The sequence below is a fragment of the Nilaparvata lugens genome, chromosome 2 (genome assembly GCF_014356525.2).
Source record: "Nilaparvata lugens isolate BPH chromosome 2, ASM1435652v1, whole genome shotgun sequence".
Classification (NCBI taxonomy): Eukaryota; Metazoa; Arthropoda; class Insecta; order Hemiptera; family Delphacidae; genus Nilaparvata; species Nilaparvata lugens.
This window is the reverse complement of record NC_052505.1, coordinates 47,519,192-47,544,410: the sequence shown is the minus strand read 5'-3', so window position 1 is coordinate 47,544,410 and position 25,219 is coordinate 47,519,192. Positions and strand designations below refer to the sequence as shown.

Here is a 25,219-nt window from a genome sequence, read left to right as displayed (position 1 = left end):
AGATGTTCAAAGCAAAATTAGAAATTTATGGCGCTCAACTATCAGCAAACAAAATTCCAGAAGTTTACAGCGTAGAGACTCTACTGAAGATCTAGTTCTCAACGTGAACTAAGTACTTTTTGTGTAGTTGAGAAGTTGATATTGTGATATATTCATATTAAATGAAAAAGACCGAGACATTGTCGAATGGTGTAATAACTGAAACCGGTCTTTCTAAGTATCAATAAATCTGTGATTTTTTGGCAATTTCTCAGTCTTTTTCATTTAGGGCCGTTTGCACAGTATAGATTGCTAAACTCGAGGTTGACTCAGTAAACTGAGGCTATGTAGCTACTATTTTCTTGTTCAAAATCCACAGAGCTGTAAGCTGTACGGTAATAAAAGTGAAAAGCCATCAAGAAATTATTTAAAAACTTATGTTTAGTTGGCACCAAAAAAAATATTTTAGAATGTAAGATAAAAAAGTTATATTGTTGTGCTTGAATCTACTACTGTCTTCCTCGTTTATAAGAAATCTCTCGAAAGCAAAATATATCTGTTATGTGTTATTAAAAACATGTTTTCTAATCAAAGACCACTGTTAAAAATTGTCCTTATTTCTATCAAGTGGTTTATTCAATCACATACTAATTGGCAGTTGCTTTACTCAAGTAAAAAATTCTCTATCATCCCAAAAATTTCAATTTATTATTCGTTTTTGTCCAATTTTTCTCAGTTTCAAAATTTCTTCTCAGTCATCTTTATGAATTGCATTGAAAACTTCTATCAATTCCTCCATTATAATTATTTTTACATTCAAATAATGATTCACTATAACCTAAATAATTATTATTATCGTCTACAGAAGTGATAAAAACAACTGTCGAAAAAGTTTCGACAAAAGTCGAAAGCTGTTTCCCCATCAAATCTTTACAGATGTCAAGTTAATCCAAATTATTTGGTTTAAACCTCCTGCTTTGGAGGTTTAAACTTTTCCAGAGTTTAAACTCAATACAGAGTTTAAACTGATACTGTGCAAACGGAATTTCAGTTTAAACCAAAAAAAATCCAGATTTGGTTTAAGCTTTAGCTTAAACTTACACTGTGCAAACGGCCCTTAAACTGATAAACTGACAATCAGAGATTGACAATGGTGTAATAACCGGAACCGGTCTTTCTAAGTAGGTATCAATAAATCTGTGATTTTTTGACAATTTCTCAGTCTTTTCCATTTAATATGAACTAAGTACGGTAACAGTGAGATCAAAAACAGATGGTAATTTACTAAAGATGGGAGTACAAAAATACTTGAGTTGGAGATTCTTGATTTGATGAGTATGGAGATTTAAAAGTTGCCATTCAGTCCCAGACGTCAGAATAGGCTGAGTATGGATGAAAATATAGTAGTATATTTTTAGAATAAAAAATTCAACAAGATAGTTTCCTTAAAGGTACCAAGAAACAGACAACAGAAAACGACTCATACAAAACAAAATATTCACAATAATTAGAGTACATCTTGTAAGAGTACTTGTTGATTAAGTGTATTTTATTAATGTGGATCAGAAAATAAAAAGATATTAGGTTCATATCCATTGTGGCTGCAGAAAGGCAAAAGATAGAGCACAATGGCCCTGTAACCTATTAATTATTATTATCAACACCGTAACTATCAATTAAGGATAGTTGGGAGGTGAACATATCAAAATTTCCCACCCTTACCCTTGAGCTAAGGGAGTTGCGGCTGAAGGGGCCGTGGTTTGCAGGAGCCATGTTTTGGTTTTTCGCATACAGAATGGGTGAAAAGTCCGAGAACGGCTTAATATCTCATACACAAAGGTAATAAGATGGTGGGTGTGATTGGGGATCCTACTCAATTTGAAAATACTACTTTACTATGACTTTAAAAATCTGGTCCGCCATATTGAATGCAACTTTATTTTTTTAAATAGGAAGGTGGTCATGCAATACATGATTTCAATATGGGAATTCCAAGAAAAAAAGAATGGCAGAAACCACATATCGATATCTCAAACCATTTCAAGGATATTTTACATTATTAATCAATACTATTCAAAGCAGAAAGGAGAGAAAAAAGTCTGAGAACGGCTTAATATATCATACACAAAGGTAATTTGATGGTGATTGTGATCGGGGATCCTACTTAAATTGAAAATACTTCTTTACTATGACTTTAAAAATCTGGTCCACCATCTTGTATCCGCCATGTTGAATGCAACCTTATTTTTTTGAATAGGAAGGTTGTCATATGATACATGAATTCAATACGGAATTTCAAGACAAAATGAATGGCAAAAACCGCATCGATATCTCAAACCGTTTAGAAGATATTCACATTTTTAATCAATATCATGCAAATATGAAATTAAAATACATAAATGGTATTGATTGATAATATGAATATCTTCTAAACGGTTTGAGATATCGATGTGCGGCTTTCATCATTCTTTTTTTTAATTTCGTATCTCGTATCAAAATCATGTATTGCATGACCACCTTCCTATTGAAAAAATAAAGTTGCATTCAAAATGGCGGATCCAAAATGACGGAACAGATTTTTAAAGTCATAGTAAAGTAGTATTTTCAAATTGAGTAGGATCTCCAATCACACCCACCGTCAAATTACCTTTGTGTATGAGATATTAAGCCGTTCACAGACTTTTCACTTGGTTGGTGATTTATTCGAATTTGGTGATTGATTCGCAGGCTTTTTGGTATTTTTGTTCATGTGCATTTGGTTGTTTGTCATTTGTCTTACATGACACTCGATCCCAACATAATTTTTCCACTTTTTCACTTGGGACTCACTACGCCTCTCAGCCGTTCACTTCATAAATATATCCGAAGAACGAGACCTTTTTGTTAGATGTGTCTACACTTGTCTGCATTAGTTGGATGTTTCTCCACTCTGGAACCTTCCATAAGACTCAGTTTGTCAGTGACTAGGCCTACACTTTGTCATCGCATTCACTCACTCGCTCCCGCTCAGTTGTTCGATCATCTGTTAGTTGTTTCAGGTGTCATAACATTTTCTGACTTATTTGTCAATTAATTGTGCTTTCACAATAGAGTTAACTGTTTGTTGGGTATTCTATAAGAATATCTAGTCGCTTGTCACTTCAACTATCAGAGTGTAAATTGTGTGAGCACTGCAGTGTCTGAACTGGAAGGTCTAGTTTAGTCACAGGTTTGATTACTATAAATCTCTTCTCGCCCCACTTGGATGTAATGAGCTGGTTACGTGCGTCATATGGAGGCCGAAAATGATTGTTTTCTGACCAGGCCGGTAAAATTTTTACGGCCCTAGGGCTGTAAAATAACCTTGAAGTCAGCTGATTCTGATTTGATGTGAACATGTTTACAAAATAGTTTATGAAACGGAATCAGTTTATGCTTCTAGAATTGAATAAAGTATTTTGCAATAAGATACTATCATTCTATGTGGATAAATGAAATACAAAAAAGATACCGGTATTATAAATTATTCAAATTCAATTTTCAGAGTATAATAGAATCTAACCTCAAACCTCGTTTATCACGAAACATGGTGAATAATTTTGGAACTCCTTCGGCATTATCCATGGTGCTGAAAATTTTTACAAATAATTTATGAAACGGAATCAGTTTATGCTTCCAGAATTGAATAAAGTATTCTGCAATAATATACTATCATTTTTGTTGTTGGTTATCCATCTTGTTTCCACTATTATTATTACTATTAAATTTTATAAAACTTTTAAGTGAAAAAGCACTCACATTCTTTGATGTGGCTGATGTAGAACTATCATTTTATTTGAATGAATGAAATGAAGATAAGATATATATTATAAACTATTCAAATCTGATTTTCAGAGTAGGATAGAACTTCTAACCTAAACTTCCCAAGTCGATGACAACAAGCATTGTTGACGTTGACATTCAGATTGGCCAAATTTCAAGTGTGCTAGAACAGCTGATCAAAAAACTTTCCATTATTTGTGTTTATTATTCAATAATTGAAACATTTATAATAATATCATCTTATTGTCATATAAAAGAATAAAAAAGTATAAACTCAACCTCCCACATAATTGAACATAATCTTTTGGGTTATTTAGACTAATCAGAATAAAAAATAAAAATATTTGGACAATTTCCTGATATTCAGATTATCTCAGATTTGCTAAAGCTATGACCTTCCACTTTTTCTTTCGGAAGTGCTTAATGAACAATTATTCTCATATCTATTGTATATTTTTCTGTGTGGCGAAAAATAGCATTTGCACCACGGGCAAAAATGTTTTTCCGGCTTTCAATCTTTTCTAGTCCTCGGCCTACGGCCTCAGACTTGAAAACCGATTTCGAGCCAGAAAAGTCTCATTTTCGGCCCTAGGTGCGAAATATACTATTACAGTCCATTATGTCAAGTTGGATAATTTTACAACCCAGCTTTCCTTTCGCCAGCGCTCACAGCAAATAATATATTGCAAACTTTAAGTCAATTTTACAAGAACCGAAACTTGAATCCAATGTGCCAATTCAGACCCTTCTTCGAATCTTGTTGTTTATGTTTACAGGCTGCGACGGCTCCAGCCGCGCGGCTAGAGTCGTCGCTAAGGAATTGCACCTTATGGTTTACCATCTGTAAATCAAGTAAGACCTCAGAGCGACATCAGCATCTATTCAATAATCCGATTCATTGTAGTGAGTAAATTTTTTACTGATGAACTGGATCCGGAAGCCTTCAAGTTTGCAAAATGAATTTTTATTTTGCTGTCGTGTATGGTTTTATTTTGTTTTGAAGTGCATTTACCGAACAAGTGTAGCAAGTTCCTACTTCTAACTGGAGGCTCCAGTCTTTGTCTGTCTGTAGGTTTGTTTGTATGTTCAACAATAACTTTTGATGCTTTCATAAATCAAATTTAAATTTTCAACACATATTTGAATCATACAAATTGATTTCGTTGTGGCCAACAAAATTGACTCACTCCTTCATCTTTTTTAATCATTAAAAGTGTTTGAGAAGAATAATTATCATTACAAATCATAAATAAGCAGTAAACTGGATAATCATTGCATGCAATTAATAACTCAACACTACTTTTCTTGAATTTCAACTGCTTTCAATAGAACAGTTGATGGAATATAAGAGGCATTTAACCCACCCTACCTAACCTCCCCTAACTAGACCACCTTACAGTATCTAACCTACCCCCAACACCCCTAACCTACTCAACCCACCCACCCCTGTAAGTGTTTGAGCGAATTCTTCAGCCAGGGGCTCAATAGTAATTTCCAACTACTTAACAATATGATTTTGAACTCATTAACAAAATAATCATCTACAGCTCTGTAGAAAGATGCCACTTTTAGAAAGTTTGAAAACGTTGTGTAACAGTTTACAGCTTATTTATGATTTGAAATGATAATTATTCTTCTCAAACACGTTTAATGGTTAAAAAAGATGAAGGAGTGAGTCAATTTTGTTGGCCACAACGAAATCAATTTGTATATTGATTCAAATAATATGTGTTGAAAACTTGAAGTTGATTTATGAAAGCATCAAAAGTTATTGTCGAACATACAAACAAATTGAGAAGGCACTGGCAGCTGTGAAGTCAAATTAAAAATCGTTCTGTACTAATTAATGTATTTTAAAAATAATTTTCGTGTATTCATCATATTACAATTTTATTTCGTGATCTGAACATACTCTTTTTAACATCTATATCAAAAATTTTTGATCAAAAGTGAGTTTTATGTTGAAATTATTAGTGAATCTGGACTATACCAAGATAACCTGCAAATACATTGAACATCGAACTTGGGTGAGATCTATGCATGCATTACTGATAAATTCATTCTACAGTGAGAAAATACTAAATTTTGGAACTTTAATGCTAATATCCAATCTAAATTGAAATATTTCTTGTAAAATTGGATTCTATGTAAAATTTCACATTATGACTTAGCATCCACATGCAGTATTCTGTTTAAACATATCAGTGCATGCATCTCAACTCGTAAAAAATATTTTGGTATAATATTGGATAGTTTTCGAAGAATATCATCTCAAATAAACTTGAGAGACTACTCTTGATAGGTAGATTTGCTTGGTATTTTAATAATATCTTTGTCTTCCAATACCTAACTAAATTTTGATTAGTAAAAAGGGAAGTGTCATAAACTAAGTGATATAATTTCAGCATCTGAATTCTCAGTGTCTACAAAAATCATTTTATGCTGCAATCAAACAAACCTTGAATGATATGTTATAAACTTAATTTGTAAAATTCAAGTTGAATATAAAAATTCTTATTATTAGGAGGTTAGTTATACAGTTATTCAAACCTTTATTATTGAAATGAAACCAAAGTATCAGAGACTTCAGAGTAGTAAGTCGATTACAGCCCTCACCACAATTAACATAACTAAAGCATCTACATCTAAAATCAATTCAAGATACAACCAGAACATGAAAGAACAAGTTGAGGATAGTCAAGTTAATCTACAAAGTCAATTTAAATGCGAAAAATGCAACTTGTCAGTTCTGAAAAATCATAGGACTGTAACATGCGAATGTGATGGCAATGTGTGGTACCACATAACTTGTGTTAATATTCCAATGGAGCTATTGGAGATATTGGAAATGAACAAGTTAGGACGGACTGTAATTCATTACAGCAGATAAACAAGACAAAAGCCGGTACAAACTCTAAACTGGATTCAGGCATGATTATCATAAACAATGAACACATTACCAGACCAAACTCTATGACTAATAGTCAAAGAAAACAAACAGATATGATAATAAAACTCCTATTGGACGACATCTGTGAACTTGGAGATGGAATCAATATCTTAAAGAGAGAAAACATTAGACTATCAGATGTTGTAGTTAAAAAAATGGATGTAATATATAAGCTTGAAAATATCATCTATGACTTTTCACAGGAAATTCACCCAGAGCAAACCTGTCCTAAAAGGGAAGAAATTGAACAGGAGACAAATACCTTGATATATCATGGAAATGGATCTAAGGAGGATAAGACAAATGAAGACTCACAGGTAAATGGTGAGATGGAACCAAGGTTACAAATGAAATGGTTATTCGTGCAACTAGTGCGCAAAGTGACAGTTCATGCCCCAGCCATAGGCAAGGGTGGAATGGCTTCTTGAGTGCAGCAGAGGAACTTTCCGCACATATTTCACATTTAATTTTTCCTACAGTAACCATTGAATATGAGAAGTGGTTGATTGAATGATTATGGGTAAAATGATGGCTGAAATCCATCAAATGTTTGTGTGTGTGTGTGTGTGTGTGATGCTGTTATTAATAGCAACTTTAATTCATTTAAAAATTAATAATCCAATTGAAGTTGAAAATTCTCAGCCAAAGTTCTCATTTTTATTCATTCAAGAATCAGAAAAAATACAGATGGAACAAAAACTTCACATTCAAAATACACGCCAACAGCTTGTTGGCTGAACCGAGATGCAAGATGGCTGAACCGACAAGCGCGCGACCTAGCAGGAAGAATCGTACCTAAGTTTGTTTCATCCAGCTAAAAATTACTGAAACATGATTCAGAAATTTAGACTTTTGCTCAAATTAACGAGAAAAATGCTCAAAGTAAACTGAAAAATATTTATAAAAATAACATAGACAACAGAAAATATTTATTGTAGTATTGTTATGTTTTTTATTATTTTTATTTATATGAATATTGAACGGTAATCATTTAACCTCAAAATTCGAATAAAACAAACAGACTCTACCTAAAAAAAATACTTTTAAATGTAGGCTCAAATAACATCTATGAATGAAAGACACCTAATCAGGTGATGATGCCACTCTGGTACACCATTGAGGCAAACAGCAAGAGATTCCCTGATACAAGATTTTCTGTCAACTAAATTCCGATTTGAAATGACTGTAATGAGAGATTCATTCATGATACAAACGATGCCTTGAGATTTATGTGCCATTAACTGAATGCAACATTTATGTGGACAACTCAAGACTCTTGACTAGAGACCACCTGAAATGTGACACAGTCCATCTAAGCTGGGAAGGATCAAAGATACTAACAAAAAGCATGATAGGAGCACTCGGTGTCATGTTAAACAAGAAAGGACACCCAAACAGAAAAATAGGCTCAATCACGCCTCACCCAAACTAAATCAAGTTTTGCAAGCAAATATCGGGAAAAGTCATGGAAGCCATACTGAATACGTAAATATCAGAACAAATGAAAACAACAATACACAAAAAAGATCTAATATGAAAATAATGTTTTTGAATGCACGATCCATATTTAACAAAATAGAAATGATAGAATCAATATTGCATGATGGGAGGTGTGACATTGTCTGCATATAGCAGAAACCTGGTTGAATAATACGAAAATGAAGAAATTTAAAATTGAACATGATAGTGTATCTGCTGAATTTCACAGGAGGAAAAAAATCGAAGGTGGTGTAGCAATACTAAACTCGGTTTCCAGCATTACAAAGTTGAGTTCTATAACAAAACTGGAAGAGATCTCAACTTAGGAAGTATTTGAATGTTGCGGAGCTCTCATGAAGTGCAGTAAGTTCAAATTCATATTATTAAATATATATAGGCCACCTCATCGGACAAACTTCAATCATTTTATGGAATTATTGGAGACTACCATCAACATGATCAAAAATGACTATTGCAATCTACAAATTGTGATATGCGGTGATTTAAATATTGACAATTTGGTAGATGATTTTCACAAGGAAATTTTTTATGATTTACTAATGTCTCGAAATCTTCAAATTACTTTTAAACATTGTAACATATTAAAATCTGAAGGGCAAACAAAATCCCTATTTGGGAGAATTTTATAGGTCTGAAGTGAAATAGCTAGTCTATTATTGCCAAATGCGATAACACCTATTAAAAAATTAGATAATAACAGGTATCATGGCTAAAATTAGAACAGCCGAATAGGAAAAGAAAGTTATTTGCTACTTATATTATATTATATAAAGTATTTGAAAATTTGAGGTTAGGCTTAAAATACCTACTGATCGGCGACCTCATAAACGATCAAGTCGCATAACGTGAAAATCTAGCCAGACACCTTGGCAAAAATTCATTGTAAACAAATGGTATGCAAATGGAGGACTTTGGAAAGCACATGGCTAATTGTTGTAGAGGGAGAAACAACTTATAAATACTAAAAAAATCTTTTATCTGTAATGAATATACTTGAACCACCAAATAAAAATAAATAAGAATATTAAGGAAGTAGGATGTTCCTAGGCGCATGGATACAGTAGTGAATTTGCATGAACCAATCAAATTTCAGTAATCGATGAGTGGCAATAGAGAGCCGATTCAAATGTATTTATAAATATTTCTATAAATGATAAGATTTTATAAATTATTACTATTCAGTTTATGTATCGGATATGATCCGAGAAAATATAAAATATCATACCCAAGATATAGGTAATAATTTAGTAGATTGACACGGACTATTTGAACCTTTAAATGGTGTAGTAGCAAATTATTTGAATATATGTAAATTTGTAAGTCAGAAATGAAATTGTAGAAATAAGGGTAGAACCTGCCCACTTGCCTGCCAGACACCACTATGGAACGACACTGAAATTTGTAGAGCACAAGACCCTTTATTACATTGTACTTTTTAGAGACTTAAAGTTTAAATTCATTAATTAATTTTTCATAAGACTTAGTGAAGCTGCATTGAAGGGAAAGTCATTTAAATATTTATTTAATCACTTGGAGAAGATGACTTCGGCCACCAAAAATCCAGGACTACCAGGAAATTCGGATTGCCGCCAACAGCTTATAAAAATTCAGCACGTGAGTGATATATCATCGAAATACGGTATATAAAGTTAGGGCGCCCTCAGTGCTTTGAGTGAAACAAATATAAAAGCTAGCTCGTCGGAAAGGTTACAAATATTAAAAATTATTATAAAACTTGCGCAAGTCTTAAGAAGGTATAAGAAATATATCTTATTAAATAAGAGTATGTCAATTTACATATCCAAAGGTACACAAATTAAAGGGAATATTAAATTTTAATCTTGTAATACAAACGCTCACTCAATCATTGATTCTATTTAATAATTTGTAATGATATAATGTAGCTCTTGTTCACTGGATAAATTGATTCATCTACTTCCATCAGAGGCCGAACCTTATGCCCTAAGAGATATACATATATTATTGAGAAATATACTGAAGCCTATAGAAATTAATATATTCATAATCTTTGATTTATCAATTTATTATTTTATGATTTTTGGAAAGAAGATATAAAGTGGGATTTTCTAAATTGACAAGCAACAGCAAGTCGATACCTAAGCTGCATACAAATAAATGCATATTATCAATGAATCAAAAAAAGCACATGGTAATGTTTCATGCTAAAGAGCTAAAAAGTAGTGTACCAGTCTGTGATATTTTATTTTCATATATATTTATTCTTGTATTTATTGTGTGTGTTTGTTGCTCTATATATTTCCATATTTATGTGACTTTTAATATTTATTTGTACAATATATGTATAAAGTTTTTTATGGTGTACCATTTATTTTATTCCCCAATACCACGCATGACAAATTTCATATCCATTTATAAAATTATCAGTATTGAAGTATTGAGAAAGTTACCATCCAATTTTATCATTAATAGGATAAGCTGGTTTACACAGCAATATATTGCATTGTTAATTAAATCTCTGGAAATAATACCTTCCAAAGATTTCTATAAATTGTCCAAGAGCAATAAACTGCAGGAGCTCCTGAGCAAGCCTGTAAGGATTTTATCGAAGTTTTGTTCTAAAAACCACAACCAGACTTGTATATTTTTGCCCTCATGCTTTACCGATTGCAGCCAACCCTGGTGAATCGTTATTCATTAAAAAATAACGTCAGAACATCATACAAGAATAGATACAAGAACTGAACGTCATGCCAACTTGATTATTCCATAACAGACATTCCAAACCAGTATTACACAATTGAGATATTGCCACCAATTCTTTCTGATCATGACATTATTGTTCTAAATCTTGATATAGTGACATAAAGAGTAAAGAAAAAACTGAGAAGAGGAGATTTACAAGACCACAGCAGGACCTATTCAAGTATTTATTGGCAGTTCAAAATTTGAAGGTTGGTTGAAGATAGTTTTAATCACTTTTACTCGACTTTCCTATCAACTTTTGACAACTGCTTCCCAAAATTAATATTAAAAGACAAAGACAATTCACATGTTAAATGGGTTAAACAGGAAATTCTTGAATCACAGGATCAATTCGGGGTGGAGAGAAGTTGAGTGTTTTTGACAGTGAGATGCAGGGGAATGACTTTAGTTTGTGGCCGGTGACTGAGGATGAGATAGCAAACATGATTGTTTGAATTAGTTCGAAGACTAGTGTGGGGGTGGATGAGGTACCTTGTAATTTGTTGAGTGTCTGTATAGACACTATAGTAGAGCCATTGACATTGTGAATAAATCATTTGAGCAGGGCGGCTTTCCAAGTGCAATTAAAACATCTAAAATGGTTCCAATATATATAACATTTGACTTGTCGGGGTGGAGAGAAGTTGAGTGTTTTTGACAGTGAGATGCAGGGGAATGATTTTAGTTTGTGGCCGGTGACTGAGGATGAGATAGCAAACATGATTGTTCGAAGTGGTTCGAAGACTAGTGTGGGGGTGGATGAGGTACCTTGTAATTTGTTGAGTGTCTGTATAGACACTATAGTAGAGCCATTGACATTGTGAATAAATCATTTGAGCAGGGCGGCTTTCCAAGTGCAATTAAAACATCTAAAATGGTTCCAATATATAAGACTGGTGATAAAAGTAAAGTTGAAAATTTTAGACCAGTGTCAATACAGAGTGTTTACTCAAAGATCTTTGAAATTGCCTTCTTAAAACGACTCACTCCATATCTGGAGAAAAGGAAATTACTAAATAACAGACAATATGGATTCCAGATAAACAAAAATACAACGGATGCCATATTTGACTTGTTGATACAAATATATGAAAATCTGGATGAAGTGTGTGAACAGATATGTATCTTTTATGACATGACAAAGGCATTTAATTTTCTATCTCATGTAAACCTTTTGAATAAATTAGCAAGAATGGGAATTAAAGGAAAACCTCTGAAATGGATAGCCACTTACCTGGAAAATAGAAAACAAATTGTCAGTATAAGACATTCAGGACATGATGGTATTACTCGAACTTATAAATCCACTATTTCGACACCGATAAACACCGGGGTTCTGCAGTGGTCGAACTTTGGGTCAGTCTTGTTTCTGCTATATGTAAATGATTTATCTGAGAATGTTACTACAGGAAATATATGGCTTTTTGCATATGATATCAGCCACTTAATACAGGACCAAAATAAACACAGCCTCCAAGTTAAAGCACAATTGAATGAAAAAGACTAAGAAATTGCCAAAAAACCACTGATTTATTGATAATTGGAAAGACTGGTTTCGGTTATTACACCATTGTCAATCTCTGATAAACTAAAACTAAATACAAGAGCAGCAGAATTTATACTAGTAGGCGAGTACTGCTATTGGTCGAGGGCATGAACGCCTGTCATTGGCCTAATGCTAGACAGTCTCCTCCCACTCAATGGTGTGACAAAATGGCGGCTAAAGCAACAGAATCGCCATGATAATAAAATTTACTTTCAGTACAAAATAAGAACCAAGAAAACAAGTGTGAAAGATAATAAAACAGATATGTAAATGGAAAAACTTTTAGTTCTACTTTTGAAACTTCTACCAGTCTGACCCACCTATCAAGCATTACAATCATCACATTTAAGTTTGTACACCCCGCTTTTATCCCAAATATCAATTTTGTCTTTACTCCAGCTAAATAGACTATTTAAAATCGAAAATTGAAGAGGAATGGATTTCATGTTGCTTTCAAGACCAAACCGATTTCAAATAGTCTATTTAGCTGGAGTAAAGACAAAATGTATATTTGGGATAAAAGCGGGGTGTACAAACTTAAATGTGATGATTGTAATGCTTGTTATGTGGGTCAGACTGGTAGAAGTTTCAAAAGTAGAATTAAAGAACACATCAGAGATTGGAATAAACAAAATGGGGAATCTAACATTGCAGAACATTTGATAACAAAAATAATCACAAGTTCACAGTTAAGGAGAATGTTGAGTTTCTGCATGTTAATAACAAAGGCAGATCTTTGAATATTCTAGAGGCTTTAGAAATAACAAGAGTAATTAAGGAAAATTCCCAGTATAGTTTAAATGACCAGATTCATTTCAACCAATACAACACTACAAATTTAGTTTTATCATAAAATTGTAAGCATAACTTAGTCAATTGTTTTTCCATTTACATATCTGTTTTATTATCTTTCACACTTGTTTTCTTGGTTCTTATTTTGTACTGAAAGAAAATTTTATTATCATGGCAATTCTGTTCCTTTAGCCGCCATTTTGTCACACCGTTGAGTGGGAGGAGACTGTCTAGCTTTAGGCCAATGGCAGGCGTTCATGCCCTTGACCAATAGCAGTACTCGCCTACTAGTATAAATTCTGCTACTCTTGTATTCAGTTTTAGTTTATCAGAGATTGACAATGGTGTAATAACCAAAACCGGTCCTTCTAATTATCAATAAATCAGTGGTTTTTTGACAATTTCTTAGTCTTTTTCATTCAATATTAATAATTACCACAATATCAACTTCTTAACTACACAAAAAGTTAAAGCACAATCCGGTCTAAATGAAGTGAGTAAATGGTGTCATATAAATAAATTATTGCTAAACAAGGGGAAAACCAAAATTCTGCAGTTCTACAATAGGAAAAAGTATAAAAGTACTACTCTCCTCAGATTGGAGGGATCTAATGTGAGTGTGGTGGAGAGTACAAAATACTTAGGCATATCCATATCAGACAACCTGGACTTGCGACTACACATTGAGAACCTATCAACAAGACTGACTGCTATTTGCTATATGATGCGCTGTCTTCAACCACTCCTAGATCGAGAAGTACTTATGAATGTTCACTACGGCTGTTTTCATAGTATAATAAATTATGGTGTACTATTCTGGGGAAACAGTCTACACATGGAAAGACTTTTACTTCTGCAGAAACGAATTGTAAGGACTATCTTCAGGCAACCATACCTCGCCAACTGTAGACCCTTGTTTGTGGAGGCTGGCATTCTAACACTACCTGCACTGTTTGTTTTGGAGGCGTGTTTGATGACTAGAAGGAAGCCAGATACTTTTTTGAGCAATCAGCAATATCACCACTACAACACCAGTCGAAGGAATGACACTCATGTGTTAGTGGTACAATTCAGACTGACCCAATATGGACCCAAATATATCTGCGCTAGGATATACAACTGCTTGCCAAATGAATTGAAGACCTTGGAAAACTTGAGTCAATTTGAAAATGAACTAAGAAAATTCCTCACAACAAGACCATACTATAGTTTACAAGAATACTTTGAGGAAAGAATCTCACCACACGGACACCAGGAACCATAAGGAAATTGAGCTCTATATATTATGATAAAATATCTGACGACCACGGCGCAAACGCGCTTCCAGTGGGAGAATAATATTAAGTATCAAGTAAGTATCGTAAGTATCAAGTTGTCAACGTTTGGTCAATAGAATTTTTCGGCCAGGGGTGGTGGAATTCCGCGACCCCATACTCGAGTAAACCCAGCTTGTCGTGTGCGTGAGGCAAGCTGGATCGGAAAAAATACCTAGTTTGTCGTCGACCCATTTTGTTGCAATAGCACAGTTTGTCCCATTTCTGTTGGTTGTGTTGGCAAAGAATACATAATTTATGACATAAATGTACATTGTACATTTATGTAATACATCATTATAATGGTGCTGGTTTTCCGCAACCTAGAGAAGCTTCGATTTTCGATATAAAATAGTAAATACCGATGGTCAAGATCGATCGATCGTAAAACAGTATCGATATTTTCTTGTCAATCAAATTTGAAGGTTATGTTGTAACTTGTTGACATTGAAATCTTTCAAATTTATCAATATTTTAGAGTTCAGTTCTCATCAATCTCGTAAAAGACCTTTTGTAAAGTCAAGGTCAATCAACAGCGAGGTGATTCAAGTGTTGTCATTAAAATACGGTCTTTCTAAAAACTCAAGATATGCCGCTCCTCAGGATTGAAACAAATGTTCCAAAAAGTAAAGTACCAGAAGACTTTCTCAAGACAACCAGTAAGTTGCTTGCTAAAGTGCTCTCAAAGCCAGAAAGTGTGAGTTACATTCAATTTTTTAAATTCGTTACCGTAGTTTATGTTTCAAAAATATCCACTCATGTAGCTTTTGGTTATCATGAAATTGTACCGGTACGCCTTACGATAACATGAGACCACCCAAAAATCAGAGCATCGGAGGTCTACTGCTGTAATACCGTATATTAATTTTGCTTTCAAATAAAATATTATAAAAGTGAGGAGTTATTCATCAAGTTTAGTCATAAACAAAGCTTAGAAAACACCTAAACTGCCCACCGTCCGGGCTAAGCTCTAGCCGGTGAGCTCCCCCTGTTATCTCAGTTATTATTGAAGATATCGATTCAAATTTTTTTTAATGAAAGAGGAAGACAAAATAAAGCGCGCTAGAATATTTTTATACCATTCGATTCAATTTTAATATTAGAAATAGCTGTTTCAAAACTAACCTTATTTTGAAGAAAGGACGATTCTAATTATTATAATTATTTGTATCAACTATTATTAAAGATATGGGACTAAATTTTTTAATGATAGAAGAAGAAAAAATACGTGTCGGTAACTGAATAACAATTTTAATCGATGAAATTTAATATTATTAGCAAATATTGAATTTTGTCTAACCTATAATCATATCATGTTTTTACTAGCACCATAGAGTTGTAGAGTTGCTGCTCTATTCTCTAAAGGTCACAAATTTGTAGCATGCTAAATAGAGTTGTCATCGGTTTTTGAAATTGCTCGATAAGAAAGATTGCGATTTCAACTTGATTAATGATTCCAGAGTTAAATATTCATTTTATTGTTATTGTTTTACAAACTTCAATTTGATATACTCCATGAAAGAGCTAACGATTACTGCTGACCACATTTTCTCGTGTATTTAATGCTATTGATGAAGTTGATAGGAAATCTGGAAAATATGAAAAATGTGCCGGTTTTTGCCTGAAAAATGTTGAGAATATTTTTAAATGGAGCTAACCATTACTGCTGACCACATTTTCTCCTGTATCTAATGCTATTGATGAAACCCTACCTACCAAAGTTTGATGTGACTATCAAACCTTAAGTGATGAAGACTGAGCAAGTCTGAGGGTTGCTCAGTCTTTATCTGGTAAGGCTTTGTTATATTAGGTTGGACTATGCTTGGTTAAAGGGGAGCTCAATGGTTGGGCTTAACTGCATTAGTTAGTTTAGCTTAGGCTTTGTTGGGTTGGGGATAATAGAAAACTCAGGTTACAAAGGTTTGGGTTGAAAAAGGTTAGGTTAGGAAAGCTTTGGTTAGGGGAGGTTAGGTTAGAGAGATTTTGCATAGAAAAGATTTGGTTAGGAAGTCTTAGCTTAGAAACGCTCAGGTTGAAAATCTTAGGTTAGGAAAAGCTTAGGTTAGGAGAAACTTAGGTTAGGAGAAACTTGGGTTAGGAGAAACTTTGGTTAGGAAACTGTTGTGTTGGGAAAAAATTAGGTTAGGGAAAGCTTTGGTTTGTGAAAGATTAGGTTAGGAAAAGCTTTGGTTAGGAAAAGCTTCGATTAGGAAATGCTTAGGTTAAGAAAAGCACAAGTTAGGGAAAGCTTAGGTTAGGTAAAGCTTAGGTTGGGGAAAAAATAGGTTAGGAAAATCTAAGGTTAGGGAAAGCCCATTTTAGGAAAAGATAAGATTAGGAAAAGCTTAGGTAAGGAGAAGCTAAGGTTGGAAAAAGCTTTGGTTAGAAAAAGTTTAGGATGAGAAAATCTTGAGTTAGGAATAAGCTTAGGTTGGGAAAGGCTTTGGTTAGGAAAGCTTAGGTTAGGAGAAGTCGAGGTTAGGAGAATCTAAAGTTGAGTAGGCTAAAGCTTAGGTTTGGGAAAGCTTAGGTTAGGAAAAGCTTTGGTTGGGGAAAGCTTTGGTTAGTGGAAGCTTAGGTGAGGAAAAGCTTTGAGTTTGTTGAAACTTAGGTTAGGAGAAGCTAAGGTTAGGAAAAGCTTAGGTTGGGAAAAGCATAGGTTAGGAAGAGCTATGGTTAGGAACAGTTAAAATTGGGGAAAGCTTAGTTTAGGAGAAGCTAAGGTTGGGTAAAGCTTAGGTTGGGAAAAGCATTGGTTAGGGGAAACATTGGTTAGTGAAAGCTCAGGTTAGGAAAAGCTTTAGGTTAGGAAATGCTCTGGTTAGGGAAAGCTATGGTTAGTGAAAGCTCAGGTTAGGAAAAACTTTGAGTTAGGAGAAACTTAGGTTAGGAGAAGCTTGGGTTAGGAGACACTTAGGTTAGGAAACTGTTGGGTTAGGAAAAGATTAGATTAGAGGAAGCTTAGGTTAGGAAAAGCTTTGGTTAGGGAAAGCTTTGGTTTGTGAAAGCTTAGGTTAGGAAAAGCTTTGGTTAGGGAAAGCTGTGATGGGAAATGCTTAGGTTAAGAAAAGCACAAGTTAGGGAAAGCTTAGGTTGGGAAAAAATAGGTTAGGAAAAGCTGAGGCTAGGAGAATCTTAAGTTAGGGAAAGCCCATGTTAGGAAAAGATAAAGTTAGGAAAAGCTTAGGTTAGGAGAAGCTAAGGTTAGGAAAAGCTTTCTTTAGGAAAAGCTCAGGTTGAGAAAAGCTTGGGTTAGGAAAAAGCTTTGGTTGGGAAAAGCTTTGGTTAAGAAAGCTTAGGTTAGGAGAATCTAAGGTCAGGTAAAGCTATGGTTTGGGAAGCTTACGTTAGGAAAAGCTTTGGTTAGTGAAGGCTTAGTTGAGGAAAACCTTTGAGTTAGGAGAAACTTAGGTTAGGAGAAGCTAAGTTTGGGAAAAGCTTAGGTTGGGAAAAGCTTAGGTTAGGAAAAGCTTAGGTTGACAAAAGCTTAGGTTGACAAAAGCTTAGTTTAGGAAAAGCTTAGGTTGGGAAAAGCTTTGGTTGGGAAAAGTTAAGGTTAGGGAAAGCTTAGGTTAGGAGAAGCTTTGGTTAGTGAAAGCTTACGTTAGGAAAAGCTTTAGGTTAGGAAAAGCTTTGAGTTAGGAGAAATGTAGGTAAGGAGAAGCAAACGTTAGGAAAAAGTTAAGGTTAGAGAAAGCTTAGGTTAGAAGAAGCTAAGGTTAGGTAAAGCTTGTGTTAGGAAAAGCTTTGATTAGGGAAAGCTTTGGTTAGTGAAAGCTTAGGTTAGGAAAAACTCAATTTAGGTGAAGCTAAGGTGAGGAAAAGCTTAGGTTCGGAAAATCTCAGTTTAGAAAAAGCTTAGTTTAGGAGAGATTTGGTCTTGGCCCAGGCTCAGTAAGCTTTGGTTAGACTTGTTCAGGTTAGTAATTATTTGACTTGATTCAAGAGTTCATTCAATTAAAATTTATCATTGTCATAAGAAAATGTGATCAAAAGTAAAGGTTTGTACATTGTTTACCACTTCTTCAACTCCTAGTTCTTAACTTTAAAGTTCTTCCCATACTCCAAGAGTCTCTACTTTTGAAAAATCTCTCTATCTCAACTATTGAATTCTATCTCAATGTTCAATTATTCTATTCAATCATCTTAATTACTATAAATGTAAATGACTTGAACCTCACATAAATTGACATAATTGTTTTTTTAATGTTTAAATTAGTATTTTAGGATAAAATTTATATTTCCGACACCTATTTTTTCTTCCTCATCAATAAAAAAAAATGATATCTTCAAAAATAGTTAAGATACAATATTGTGAGATACAATTGTTAGTCACATTTACTAAAAATGACCAATTTCTGTTCTGTTTCAGGGTCAGCTTTAGAAACTCTAATTTAATGAAAACTTCCCAGACTAATATCTAATTTCTATTTAATTCATCGATTAATCAATTATATTGTATTCCAATGTCCATGCTTGCCTGCAGTTACCGGTACTCTTCAATCACTTTCGAAGAAGTTGAATTAATGCATTCGAGCAATCGCTTATTTTGAAATCTTCAACTTGGCAATATATGAGTCAGCTGTGCTATTGGCTTCATTATTCACAGTTCATTCTTCATTGTTGAGTCTCATTTCAGAAATTCAATCTGTTTTTTTATTTTATTAGTCTTTCAAAATAGAATTCATAGAAGCAACACCTATTTTTTCTTCTTCTTTCATCAGAAAAAAATTAAGTTGATACCTTTAAAAAAATAGTTGAGATAATAATATATTTAGAATCGTCCTTTCTTCAAAATAAGGTTAGTTTTGAAACAGCTATTTCTAATATTAAAATCGAACTAAATTGTTTCAAAATAGGCTAGCACGCTTTATTTTTTCCTCCTATTTCATTTAAAAAAAATTGAGTCGATATCTTCAATAATAACTGAAATAACAGGGGGAGCACACCGGCTAGAATTTTGCCAAACTCCGTATGAAATACTCAATTCAATTTTTCTTCTGTCTGTGTCCAGTGTATATACTAGATAGACATTGTCGATTAATAAAAGCACAAACGTTCAAATATGTACACTAATCTCGTCAAGATGGCCGATCGAAGAGACTGGCAAAACATACAATCTCCTCCTCACTCAAAGAATAGAGAGGGAGGTTAATTAGCTTCTCTCGGAGCACTTTCTTGAACACTCTCACCTCCAGCTCCCGCACATGCAGTGGAAGTCTATTGTAGATTTTTAATACGCGCATTGGGTAGCAAGTGTGCACCTTAGCCAATCTAGAGTAGGGAAGGTCAATGTTGTCTCGCCCACTAGTTGAATAGTTGTGTATCTGGCCTATTGCTTGGTGTGTGTGAAGTTGGCCTTTCAGAAGTACAAGGGAGTTCAGCACATATTGACTGAAGACAGTGAGTATTCCCAGCCTCCTGAACAGCGGGCGACAATGCTCCAAGTATGGTGATGATGTTATTATACAAATCACTTTCTTCTGTGACATCCACTTGCATGCCCCCAAAGTGCAATCCCATAGTTGATGTGGCTATGAAACAGACCATGGTATGCAGTAACCAGGTAACTCCTTGGAACATGGCTTCTCAGTTTCCGTATCAGATATATTACTTTGGAGAGTCGGTTACATAGCCTATCATATCAATGTGCTGGTCCCATGTCAGTGATGAATCAACCATGAATCCAAGGAGATTAACCTCAGGCCCACCAAAAGGAGATTGACCATGCCTCAGGGTGCACAGAACATTCTGTGTCTTCTCTCCATTCATACACTGTCTGTTTGCCCTAAACCATGTGCTCGCCTCCTCCAACAGTTCAGCAGACCTCAGTACGGCCAATTGTGGATCCTCTTCTTGTGCAATGAGAGTTGTATCGTCAGCGAACAGCAGGGCTTTTCCATCCATACTAAGGTCATTTATGAAAATACTCGCCACAATAGTCCGCCAATGAACACCCGTTTGAATCATCCAGAAATTAAGACCAGCAGGCTTGCTTTGCACGCCTGCATTTATTTCAGCTTCCTTCCTTCCGTCAAATGGTCAATACAGACTTTCGACTTTCAGGCTTGATTCAAAAACCAGTTGACTGAGACAACGCAAAAAAACGCTGGTTAAACGCCGATTTTGGTTCTATCGCTAACAAACTTTCTAAACCCTGTTTAAACTCTAGCTGAGGCTACCGAATATTAACGTTTCCTATTCATTAGTTCTTGGAAAAAGTTGATATATCAACTAATCTATTTAGCTTGTAGTTGAAAAACTTGTTTTTTTTATATGTGTCATTTTCCACGAAGAGACATGATTAAGATATGAGAATATTATTCCACTTCAATCTAGTTCTTTGAAATTCAAGATACAAATAATTTACTAAACTTACAAACCTTTCATATCTCCCTTTTCAAGTTCTAACCTACTTGAAGAATACATTGGAAAACTGAAAAAAGAACCATCCAAATAAGCACCGCTATTACTAAAACGAAACCTGTGTATCGAGCTTAGAATTTCAAGTTTAGTCGTTCCTGAAACGCTCCTCATCCCCCCATGATACGCTACTCTCTTTAAATCTGTTAATAGAACCAATGTGTCTATAAATAGGCTGTAGTGGTGACTATTTATGTTGCTGACTGTGTTATTGAAATTCCTTTGGGGTGTTATAAACAAGTTTTGGGATGAGTGGAGAGGCTTTTAAAAAAAGGATTAGAAATCATATACTGCCCAGCTTTTTTGTAGGGTATTCATGGAGTATAGGATATCGTAGCCATTAAACATAGCATATATCATGAGACGTGATCAGTTCTTATAATTCGTAAAAAATATTATTGTTGGAAATTTTCCAAATCCTTTTTCATGAGTCGCCCAATAGGAAATACAGATTTTAGCAAAATAATCTCATTTCTCAATATGAGATATGAGTGAAAGGTTTCTTAGAAGATTCATAAAATATTCCCCATTCTTCTTTCTATTATCAAGATTACATTGTTTATAAATTATCAGGACTGTTCACGTTCTTGAGTAAACATTATGAGCTTTAAGGAATTGTCTTCAATTTGACATTTTTGAATTCTAGTACTGTGCCGTGCTAATTGTACCAGACCAAATGATGTCATTTGGGGGAACTACTGAGCCAACTGGTCAAGCGTCACTCATGAGTATTGGACAGCTTGGGGTTGCTCAGAATAAAGTCATTTCAGCAGCTCTATTCAAGCATATCGAAGAAGCCCTAGGGATTCCCAAAAATAGGTAAGTTCTCAGTTCTCAGGTATAATTTACAAAATTTGTTCTTCTGTTCCATACTTCGAGAAAAATATGGATTACGAGATTCACTCTTACAAAGAAAAGTATTGATAAAATTTGTCAATTTATTCAGAAATAATCAACGAATAGGCTGCTGCAGACGGGGACAGTAGTTGTAGCCAGTAATGAATAACGAGGACAGTAGTTTTCAGTCGGTAGTGGCGTTCACAGATGGAGGAAACCCTTCACATATGAACATAATTTTTTCCCCAGAACTACATAACACTGACAGAAATACAATTAAACTGGACTCCACGTATCAATATCAGTTTACGTGCCCGGTAAAGTAGAGTTAATATTATTATTCCAATACGTTTTAGTGGGACTATTTCCACTCGGCCCGGCTCGTATGAATAGTCCCATTAGATTTCATGGGAATATTCTCACTGTAGCGCACACGTTTACTGATATGTGGGAATCGGAATCCTCCTTAATGATATCCTGAACGACGCTAGCCTACTGTACTGCCTGGTCTTCAAAGCACCAAATTAAATTCGTATTTATATTTTACATCCAAGCAAATATTTGCTCATGTAGAAATTTGTTGAACTTGATATGTGCTGTGAAAAAACTGGTTATTGTATTGCTTTAACTATAAATGGAAGTTCGTTATCCTTTCTCCCATATAGAATGAGTTTAATCTATACAAATTTCACAAAAACCGTTCACTTTGAAGAAAATTTACAAGAGACAAAAGATTTAGCAAATTTCATCAAGATTTCAAGGATACCTTATTTATTAAGATTGGTCGAAGAACAACAGAGAATTTAATTCTTTTCGTACTTCATGCATGACCACTTTCACCATTTAAACATCAATATTAAATTTTTAATTCCAATATTGTATTTAAGATGGAGCTTTGAAACTCGGTATGGCTCCAAATGGCCAAACAGCTGATTTTACAATGTTTTTCAGATGATCTTGTGAAAAGTGGTCATGCGAAAAGAATTAATTTCTCTGTTCATCTTCGACCAATCTTTATAAATAAGGTATCCTTGAAATCTTGATGAAATTTGCTAACTTTTCTGTCTCTTGTAAATTTTCTTCAAAGTTAACGGGTTTTGTGAAATTTGCAAACAAAAATTTAAAATGGCCGCCATTTTGAAAATTTAGATTAAAAATGTTTTATTTTATTTTTCAAATTTGAGTCTTTATAGCATAAACATGCATGCCAAATTTCTGATCAATATTTCGTTCTTGAGATAAAAATCTCAAGTGAAAATAATAAGTGAAAAAAAAAAACAAAATGGCAGCTATAAGGATAACCGCTGAGTTTTGGACACTTGAAAAACGACATTTTATACTCTCCTATCATGCAGAAACAATACCCTAAAATGTTCGGCACTATTTTTGAAACATTCTGTATATATATATATAAAAAGTGAATGTCTGTATGTGTGTGTTCGTTTGTTCCCTATAGACTTGACAAGAACGGCATGAAACTTTGGGAATATGTTGTGTGGATATTGGGGATGGTTTCTCACCAGAAATTCTAATAGGGGGACTAAAATGATTATTTATTAATCCATTTTACAGACCTATGTTTTAGTACTTGCCGGCCAAGCGGTTACCGAAGAACGGAAAGATCATCATGATTAAAGATCATGTTGTGATAATTTGATTTAGCATCTAAAGTTACCAGCTGTAATAAACAGGTCACTTCTGCTTTATACGGTAGTTTGGAGTTGAAGTGTAGTTGATTGGTACCAGCTGTAGATAATGGTTCCTTAGAAGACCTATACAAATAATATTATCAGTCCCCTATCAATGAGAAACTGAAAAATCTGGTGTGGTGCACTCACACAACTTTCCTTGCCGTTATGAAAATTGATCACCTGACGCGAGTGTTCATGCGCATCTCAAGTCTACTAAACAAAGATCTGAGCCAGCTGGTGACAGGACAATAACGCTGGAGACATACGAGGTCTGATATCTCTTCATAGTGAATGATTTAATAGAATCAACAGTTGCCAACAGTTTGCAATTGGATAATCACATTTTATCGAATTTCGAGCTTATTCTCAATTTTAGGTGAAAATGTTAGTGAACATTAATAATTGTAGAGATTTTCATGCTCAATCTTTTCCACTTTAAATTTTTTGTTCAGATTGTATCTGAAGCCTGATAATTGGGAATCTAATATCAAACTTTGCATAGATAGGGTGGAGCTCCTGAAATTTTTACAGATATGGGACTTGTCACAGTTGTTAGAGCTTATCAATGACTATTATAGGTATAAATTTGATCAAAATCGTTGAAGCCGTTTTCGAGAAAACCGCCTAAACCCCTGTTTTTGGACATATCCTACTGTTTATATTCTTATATTTATTTATTTTCTTTACATTACATATTGTAAGGACCTCAAGTTCCAAATTTCAAGTCATTCCGTTAATTGGGAGATGAGATATATTGTAGCCTACACAGACACACATACACATACGGACCAATACCCAAAAACCACTTTTTTAAACTCAGGGGACCTTGAAACGTATAGAAATTTAGAAATTGGGTACCTTAATTTTTTTCGGAAAGCAATACTTTCTTTGCCTATGGTAATAGGGCAAGGAAAGTAAAAATGATTCACCTCATGAAAGAGAGTTGTTCGTATTGCATTCATTGATTACTGAAGAATAGCAGAATAATTTACCTTTTTTTTTGTTAATTTAGCTTAGCTGATATTCATCCTAAAATGGAAGATGGAAAGAATATGAAATTCTGTGTGATTCATCGTACATCGCATATTTCCCGAACCATTTATTGACAATCAACAACTATGAACGCATCAAATTTATTTTTGAAACACTGATTTAACCTATCTATTTCTTTCAATTCAACACTTCACTGATTACTACCAATTGATTGAGAAGAATATGTTTTTGGAATAATAAATGCTGCATGACTAAGCACATAAGAAGTCCGTATTGTGATGTAAATAAAAATATTGATTGTCAGATGAATTTCATGATTCAGCAAATAAAGTCAAGTATGACATGAGATACGTTGACTTTTTATCGGTACGACATTCGCCGGGCCAGCTAGTCATTTATACAATCAATCACTTCATTGGGTTTATACCATCTGATTATTATATTTGGTATTTGTTTCAGAATGTACATTACATTCACCGATTCACCGACTTCGGTTGTTGGCTACAATGGAACAACTTTCCATGAAATATTTGGCTGAATGCGGAGCATCAACATTGAGAATTTAATTCAGATCTTTGAAAAATGTCCATTAAGTCATGATAATGTATGATCAAAGTATGAAGCGATGATAATCTATTTTTGTTACTAATAAACAGGTAAAAATAATCAA

The 25,219-nt window shown here is 34.1% G+C and overlaps 1 protein-coding gene across 2 annotated transcripts; it reads left to right on the top strand.

The window, feature by feature from the left end:
- The first annotated feature begins 14,831 nt into the window (after window positions 1–14,831).
- On the top strand, window positions 14,832–25,219 carry LOC111051177 (macrophage migration inhibitory factor homolog). Of its 2 annotated transcripts, none has more exons than XM_022337612.2 (3): window positions 14,832–15,302; window positions 21,675–21,847; window positions 25,009–25,219. In XM_022337612.2, the coding sequence occupies exons 1-3, from the start codon at window positions 15,195–15,197 to the stop codon at window positions 25,085–25,087; spliced, it is 360 nt and encodes a 119-aa protein (XP_022193304.1). In that variant the 5' UTR covers window positions 14,832–15,194; the 3' UTR covers window positions 25,088–25,219. The 2 variants fall into 2 exon arrangements, with proteins under 2 accessions (XP_022193304.1, XP_039277278.1); XM_039421344.1 differs by having other exon boundaries at window positions 15,008–15,264.